The sequence below is a fragment of the Corvus kubaryi genome, unplaced genomic scaffold, assembly GCF_017639235.1.
Source record: "Corvus kubaryi isolate FWS band 111438036 unplaced genomic scaffold, C.kubaryi_AGA036_p1.0 split3-37304, whole genome shotgun sequence".
Taxonomy (NCBI): domain Eukaryota; kingdom Metazoa; phylum Chordata; class Aves; order Passeriformes; family Corvidae; genus Corvus; species Corvus kubaryi.
In genome coordinates, this window is record NW_024582087.1 from 1,390,067 (window position 1) to 1,397,863 (window position 7,797).

The following is a 7,797-nucleotide window of genomic DNA, read 5'->3' on the forward strand; positions in this document are numbered from 1 at the left end:
GGGAAGAGGGAAAGCGGGGAAGAGGGAAAGCGGGGAAGAGGGAAAGCGGGGAAGAGGGAAAGCGGGGAAACTCTTACGGTAGGCAGTGGCCGAGTCCCGCTCGCTCTGCTCCCTGCTGATGAACATGGTCAGTGCTGAGTAAGGCACGTGGAAGCACTGCAAGGGAACGAGGAGAATTGGCTCAGGGAGGATGTAACAGCCCAAGGGACCTGGGGCAGGGTGGGATCTGCCCCTCTGTGCAGCTCAGCAAGGGGCAGGCAGGGCTTGGCACCCTCCATCCCTTGCCCCCCAGCCCGGTGTGAGCCTGACTCACCGTCACGAGGGTCTGGAAGGCACAGTAGAAGACAAGGTACCACATGACTTGTCCTGTGGAGATGTCTGGCACAAACCAGATGAGGAAGTAGGAGATGATGGCAAAAGGGGTGGAGAAGATGATCCTTTGAGAGAACAAAATGTCAGCCTCGTGGGCGTTGAGCTGCCCAGCTCTCCCTGCTTCCACACATCCCGTGGGGTTCAGACACCTGATCTGGAGGCTCCTGAGCTGCCCCAGGGGTGGCCCAAACCAGGCTGGAGGCAGCAGCTCAGGCCTCACAGGATCAGAAGAGCTGACTCAGAGTTCCAGGCAAGAGCTTTCCTTGCACTAACAGAGACGTCTCCTTCCACGGAAACGATTGATCTGCTCCTGCCTTTGGCTTCCACCCCCGGCCCCAACCTCTCCCCCGGGCAGCGCTGCTGTGTTCAGCAGGATGTAATCACGGCCCTCATCCTGGCAAGGGCTGGGGAGCAGCCAGGCAGCTCAGCCCTGCTCCCCAGCAGCCAAAAACCTCTCACCAGCTTGGCTTTGCTGCCAAGGCCCCCCCCCAAGCCCTGGTCCTGGGGTCAGCCCTGCTCTGCTGGCAGCAGTGGAGCAAACCACCAGCCAGCAGCAGTCTGGCTCCTTCCTCCACCTCTGCCCAGCCTCCCAGAGCTGCGGGAGCGGGGACAGGGGATGCAAAACACAACAGAGGATCAAAGAGGACTGCTCAAGTGCTGGGCCTTGGCAGCAATTCCTGCAGGATCTGCCAGCAAGAGCATCTGCCCTCTTCATCGAGCAGTTCTCATAACCCTCAGCCTGCTGCAGGACAGCCAGGGCACAGCTCTGGCCCACACCAGCACCCCAGGGACACCACAGGCACCCAGGGCCCCCCATCACTCAGGGGAGCACGGGAGAAGGAAGGAGGGAAGCGAGCCAGGTGTTGAGGTTAAACCCACATCTGTTTAGGAGATGGATTTTGCTGGGGGATTTGCGAGCACCCTGCACTCCACAAACTGGGACAGAGGCTGCGTCCTGGAGAGAGTCCAGCAGAACTGGACAGGGGACAGAGCCGCTCATGGCCAAGGCTGGCCCTTCACTGCCAGGGTACAGCGAGATTTTTCCATCCGGGCTGATACACAGGACGCAAAGTTTAAATTTAAAGCCGGGGAGGGAGCGGGGAGAGCGAGAAACAGAAACTGCATGGACGGAGAGCAGCGACAGGCACTGCACAGGACCCAACACATGCACATTTTTCCGCGCCCACGTCACCCCGTTGGGGAAGAGGGGGGAGGAAAGCGCCGAGCAGCTCCAGCCCCTCCTCGCCGCCGCTTATCTCGGCTCACATACGTGGAGCCAGGGAAAACGTGGAGCCAAAATGTTGAATGAAATCACCAGAGCAGCGCGGCGGCAACAGCGTCATGCTCGCCGTCGCATGAGCGTCAGATGTGCCAGTTCGCCGTGGTAACCCCCCGGCACTGGGCAGCTGAGCTCCGGCCAGGGCTGACCACAGCTCCTGGCAGCAGAAGAGTGACTGGGAGTAACCCCTGACCCAGGGCGAGGTGATTAAGGCGCGCTCGGAGGCGGCTGCCGTGACGTGCCCCGGCGCTCATTGGCCCCGCTCGATGGTGTGTTCCTTTGTGCCGCTCGCACACCCCTTCCCGGCCGGCTTCAACTGTTTGCAAACGGCTCCTGCCCCCGGAGAAGGTCAAAGCCGGGGGGTTTCTCCGTCACCGACACCTCAAGGAAAAGTTTAGTCAGAGGGAAGTCCGCGGTGGCCAAGGAAATGCGGATCCCAGCTCAGAGCTGGGGACTGAGTGACGTCCACGAGGCTGGGGGAGAGGAGGAAGCAGCCAGGGGATGAGCTGGTGGAAGGAAATGTGCCAAGAAGCGTTTCAAAGAGAAGAGAACTGAAAGGGAGAGAGGTGATGGCCCTCAGGGAAGGTCTCCTCCCCTTTCCAAGGAACTGGAGCGGCCACAAGCTTTGTGCTGGAGCCAGCTGGGCTTAGTCTCACAGATCAGCCCCTCCAGAGCCTGGCACTAAACCCTCACCCACGGCGGGGTCACCTCGCGGGTGTTGAGGGCTGGGGTCAGGCAGCAGCCTCTGAGACCACCCCAGTGCCTGCAGCTCCTGGCTTTGCACACGGGGAAACTGAGGCAGCGCCAGCAGCTCTGCAGCCACAGCAGCAGCACCAGCCTGGGGCTGCGCGGCCCCGCAGAGCCAGAAAAACCTGGGTTTAAGAGGTTTAAAAATCAGCTCGGCTCCATCCAAATTGGACTCAGCGGGCAGCCCTTGAGCCAGGCACAACAGCAGCGAGCTCCGGCTGCCCCGGCGCTGCTGAGGGGCCCAGCGTGAGCCGACAGCTCTGGCTAATTTTAACGAAGCAGGAGCTGCTCAGAGGAATGCGGCCACTTCAGTCCCACCCCCCGCCTCGAGATTAGGGCCAGCAGAGCCATCCCACACAGCCCTGCCGCACGCCCAGCCAGCCCCGCGCTAATCTCCGACCCCAGACCCTGCTGCACACAGGGAGAAGCTATTTCAGGCCACGTGTGTGGAGCCTGCCTTCCACAACAGCCGGCTGCTGCCCAGAGCTATTCCAGGAAAGCCAGGAAGCAGAGGGTATAATCTGCGGGGGAAAGGGCTGCGTCCCTCCAGCTCCAGTCCCCCAGTGCCCACCCTCTGTGTCTTTCAGCGATCCCACAGGCGCACGGGGTTATTTCAGCCACCCTGTCCCCACTCAGGCATTAGCACCCTGACATGCTCCACATCCCGTGCAGGAACAGGTGTTCACGGATATCCTAAGTCTGCCCTGGGTGCAGGCATGAGCCATTTGGGGGTTCACAAAGCCCGTCCCATCTGCTCCCAAGGGCAGCGGGAGCACCCACGTGCAGGCACCCAGATCCATGACAGCTGTCTCCCTGCCCGGGGAGCACCCTCGTGACTGTGAGCCGGCACTTCCAACACCACCACGGATTGACCAGACACACACCCCCGTCCCTCCTCCCAGTGTCTGTGATGCCATCTGCTCCGGCTGCCACCGTGGCCCTGCCAACCCGCCAGGGACTCTGTAGTCACCACAGGAACAAAGTCCAGCGTGGTGGCAGGGAGGTTGGAGCTTGCAGGTGCAGTGACACTGAGGTCAGACCAGAGCAACAGGTACAAACTTGAGGCCTCCCAGCTGCTGGTGGCATCGGGGGCTTTTTGGAGCTCTTGGCACCTCATGTGGGTGAGCCAGGGCGTCAGCACGTCCTGTGCTGGACGCCTCATGCCAGGGGACACCCAAAACTGACTGGAAGAGCTGTGACACATCAGGCAGGGAATGCAGGGTGCTACCGGCAGCTCTTACCAGGGCATCAGGCGGCCGAAGCGGGTCCAGGAGGTTTTGCTGATGAAGAAGCCCACCATGGGGTCCGTGATGGCATCCCAGACTCGCCCCGCAAACAGGATGATGGAGGCATAGAAAGCGTCCACCTGCGGCAGGAGGAACTTGTGTCAGGACCCGCAAACCCCTGGTGCTCCCAGCTGCCCCTCCTGAGCCCCTCAGGACCAACCCAACCCTACCTACTGCGACCCCCCTATCATTTGGGAGCAGTCCCTCGGTCTCTCCCCCTCGTTCAGGGGGATTTGAGGCTCCCAGTACCTTCAGGTGCTGCCCCAGCACGCTCTTCCCACAGGGAATTCCAACATCTCAGAGCAGAGTTCCCCAAACCCAGCACGAGGCAGCCCACGGGCTCTCCCCGCGCGGTTTCCTTCCCTCCGTGTTTCCCACCGACCCGGCTCGCTGTGGGTCCGGAGGATGGGTCCTGTGCCCCCCCAAAACAGCCACCACGACCCCGCTTTGTCCCGCGGGAACCCCAAGCGCGGCAACACCGCGCCCGGGGGAAACCCGCAGCCTCCGGGGGTCTGGCGGGGGTCGGGGCGCTGCGGAGCCCCCCGTAGCTCCATCCCCCGGGCAAAGCGGCACCGGGAGCTCCGGGATCCCCAGCCCCATTGCCAATGCCACCCCCGAGCCCAGCCCAGCGCCAAGGCGGCCGTACCTGAGCCACGTCCAGGAGGTAGATCTGGAGGAAGAAGCCGAGGGCGCAGCCCGTGATCTGGTACGGAGCCCCCCCGATGGCGTAGCACAACTTGCTGCAGACCGACAGCCGCTCGCGGCTCTCCTGCAACCGGGATCGGCGTTAGCGACACCGGGAAGCGCCCCCCGCCCCGAGCCAGCCCGGACCCCCCTCCGGCTGTCGCCGGTGCTCACCCTGCGGCGGTGCTGGCGGAGGGCGGGCGGCAGGAGCCCCCCGGCCCCGGCCCGCTCCGCGCCGCCGCCCCCGGCCATGCCGTGCGCGATGAATGCAGCCGAGCCGCCGCCGCCCGCCCTTGTACCGGAGAGCCCGCCCCGGGAGGGGCCGCACCGACCCGACCCGCCCCCGCCCTCCTCCTCCTCCTCCTCCTCCTCCTCCTCCTTCTCCTTCTCCTGTCCCACCCCTTCCCCCCAGTTCTCTCCTGCCCGTGTCCCGGTGCTTTTGTTACCTCCTCTCTGTCCCACATCCCCTCATTCCTCCATTCCCCCATCCTTCATCCCTCAGCCCCTCTCTCCATCCCTTCTCTCCATCCCTTGCCTCCATCCCAGCCCTTCATCCCTTAAAATCGCAGAATGGTTTGGGTTGGAAGAGGCCTTACAGCCCATCTCATTCCAGCTCCCTGCCACCTCCCAGCCCCATCCTCCCTGGCCTTGAGGAATGGAGCATCCACCGCCTCTCTGGGCAACCTGTGCCAGTGCCCCACTGCCCTCATCATTAAAAACTTTCTTTATGTGTCACCTAAACCTCCCCTCTTTCAGTTTAAACCATCAGCTCTTGTCCCACCACAAAAGGCCGTGCCAAAAAGGCTGCAGGGGACACCTGCAGTGTCCCCGTCACTGGGTGGCCACATGGACATCAATCCCAGCCCCTCTCGGCTGTGCCAGCTGCTGTTTGCCCGCGGGGGGCACACACAGACCTGTGTCAGTGTCGTGTCACTGCAGTGACAGCCACCAGCTGCCCTGGACTTGGGCCACCAGGGTTCAAAGATCGCCCTGAGATGGGGCTGCAGAGCAGGGCCGAGCCAATGGGGCCAGCGTGGCACCAGTGCCATGCCCTGAGTGCCACTTGGAGCTGGGCATGGGGATGGGGGCAGGCAGGAAGGACAGGACCTGGGATGCAGCAGAACCTGAGAGATGAGCAGGGTGGGTGGCCCAGCAGCTCCAGGCACTCCCTGTTCTCGGGAACACTGGGGTGGTGTCACCACTGACTCACAATTTCTGGCCCCTCAGACACCTGCAGTGGGTTCCCCTGGCACTGCCTTGTGGCACAGGGATGCCACCCCTGGGGATGGGGGTCTGTGTGAGCCTTCAGGGTGTCCAAATCAGTGACACAAAATACCTCAAAGCAAGAGAGGAGCAAGGTGTGGACACAGACCTGCCTCAGTTTCCCTCTTCACAGAGAAAATCTCTTGCCCAGGAGCAGAGGGCACTCCTGAGGTGGCACTTGACCATCCCGAAGGGACCAGACTTCCCACTGTGTGTGATCCCAGCACTATTAGCTCTGCTCCCTTTGTCCCAGGGGCTCCTCAGCTCCTGGGAATGCTTTTGGCATTCCTGTCCTTGAGCAAAGCTCTCGGGAGCTGCCTCCTGGGCAAACACGGATTTATGGGAACAAAGAGAGAGACAGAGATTGTGCAGAAAGATCAGAGATAGGTGAACTCAGCCTTGCATCTGAAGAGGAGAAGTAGACAGACCAGGATTTCCCTGGATTAGGAGGATTTTCTCCCCCAGATCTGGTATTGCACAATTTCTGGTGGGGGATTTGAGCCCTTCCTCCTCAGCAGATGCTCTGGGGGATCCTCACGGTGACAAATGACCCGCCAAGGGCTGATCCCAGCAGGGATATCGTTGCAGCAGTTCCTGCCAAGCTTGGGGACTCCAGGGACCCACAGGTGGCTGGGGCTGGGCCACCCACAGGGTCACCCTTGTCACCAGGACCCCTCAAATACCCCTCTGACAATGACACTGCACCAGCCTGGCCTCATCCCTCAGCTGGGGACACCACTGGGGCCTCTTTGGGGATGGGATGCAAATGCTGGCCCTGGGGACATGGAAGGACAGGGGCTCCAGTGCACGATGCCATCCCGCCTGCCACCCACACCTCCCGCTGTCACACATCCGGCACAGCCCGGAGCAGGATCTGAGCAAGTGTGAGAGCACCCGAAACCAGACAGCCCAGCCAGGCTGGGCCAGCCAGCATGGGGAGGATGGGCTTGGGGGCAAACAGCAGCGAGGTGATCCCAGAGCTTTTGGGGGGCTACAGACCAGCCTGAGCGTGGGGATAGCACTGCCTGACACCACAGAGCTTCTCCAGGGCTCAGGGCACCTCCTGCTCTCGGGCAGGGTGTGACAGGGACAAAATGGGTCGAGGGAGTGAGGAGGCAGCAGGGCTGGAAGCAGTGGTGCATTTTCCTCTCCTTTCTCTGCACGCTCAGAGCGGGTGGCTGCACGCCCAGGGAGCTGGGGCTGGTGCGAGCCCGGGGCTGTGGGCACTGTCCCCCTCCCCGTCAGGCTGGGCAGCATCTGGTGGTGTTCCTGTAGCCCAAAGGGGCTTGGGATGGCATTTTGCAAAAACCACCAGCCAGGCTCCGTGGCTGCTACCCAGCAGCTTCTTGGGGACAAAGGGGACACATTGTGTGGCTGCACGTGGCAGCTGCCCTGTGCTGCCCACCCCTCTCCTGTGTGGGACCGTGGGGACCGTGTCCCAAGGCAGAGGGGGACACAGCACAGCCTCTGCTCCCTCCCTGAGCATCCAAGACTCCCATGGGGATGGCAGAGTGGCTCGAAGGCTGCTGCTGCAGCGGGACGGGGACAGCCAAAGGCAGAGCCCCAGCCCAGAACACCCCTGGGACACCCGTCACGCTCGGGGGGTGGCTGCCCGTTGCGTGGAAGCGCTCTGGTGTCTCGAGGTTCAAAGCCCAGCCCTGCTGGAAGTGGGGATGCAAAGGGCACAGGGCCCCGGGAGTTGCCCTTGCATCATGTGTGGAGCCGTGCCAGCCACCAGCGGGGCCGCGGCAGCTCCCGCGGGGCTGTGCCAGCGCCGGGGACACGCACTCGGGTGCTGGCTGGGGATCTGTGCCAGCCCCCGGTGGGTTACCCTGTCCCGCGGGTGGCCCCTCTGTCGCTGTCACCGCAGCCCCTGTTTGCGCAGCCGGCGCCGCAGCGAGAGGCTCTCGGCTCGTGTTTGCCCAGCGCCGGGATGAAAGGGCTGCGCGGCCCCTCCAGCCCTCTCCAGCGGTGCTTTTGCACCTTCAAAGCACCCGGGAGTCCCTTGAAGCCGGGACAAGCTCCTGCCTCGCCCTGGGAAAAGCTGGGGGCGTCCCAGAGGCCAGCAGGGAGGGAGGGAGGGAGGGAGGGAGGGAGGAAGGCAGGAAGGAAGGAAGGAAGGAAGGCAGGAAGGAAGGAAGGCAGGAAGGAAGGAAGGCAGGAAGG

At 62.9% G+C, this 7,797-nt stretch overlaps 1 protein-coding gene across 1 annotated transcript in view; it reads right to left on the reverse strand.

Annotated features, from left to right (window-relative positions):
• Nucleotides 1–4,645, reverse strand: part of MFSD2A (major facilitator superfamily domain containing 2A) — an 8,996-nt gene extending 4,351 nt beyond the window's left edge. Inside the window, exons 1-5 of the mRNA XM_042015711.1 lie at nucleotides 4,543–4,645; nucleotides 4,331–4,453; nucleotides 3,640–3,764; nucleotides 314–437; nucleotides 78–156 (exon numbers count right to left, since the gene is read on the reverse strand). Of these exons, the coding sequence (XP_041871645.1) occupies nucleotides 78–156; nucleotides 314–437; nucleotides 3,640–3,764; nucleotides 4,331–4,453; nucleotides 4,543–4,620 (529 nt within the window). The 5' untranslated portion in view covers nucleotides 4,621–4,645. The remainder of the gene's footprint in view (nucleotides 1–77; nucleotides 157–313; nucleotides 438–3,639; nucleotides 3,765–4,330; nucleotides 4,454–4,542) is intronic.
• Between the last annotated feature and the right edge of the window lie 3,152 nt (nucleotides 4,646–7,797).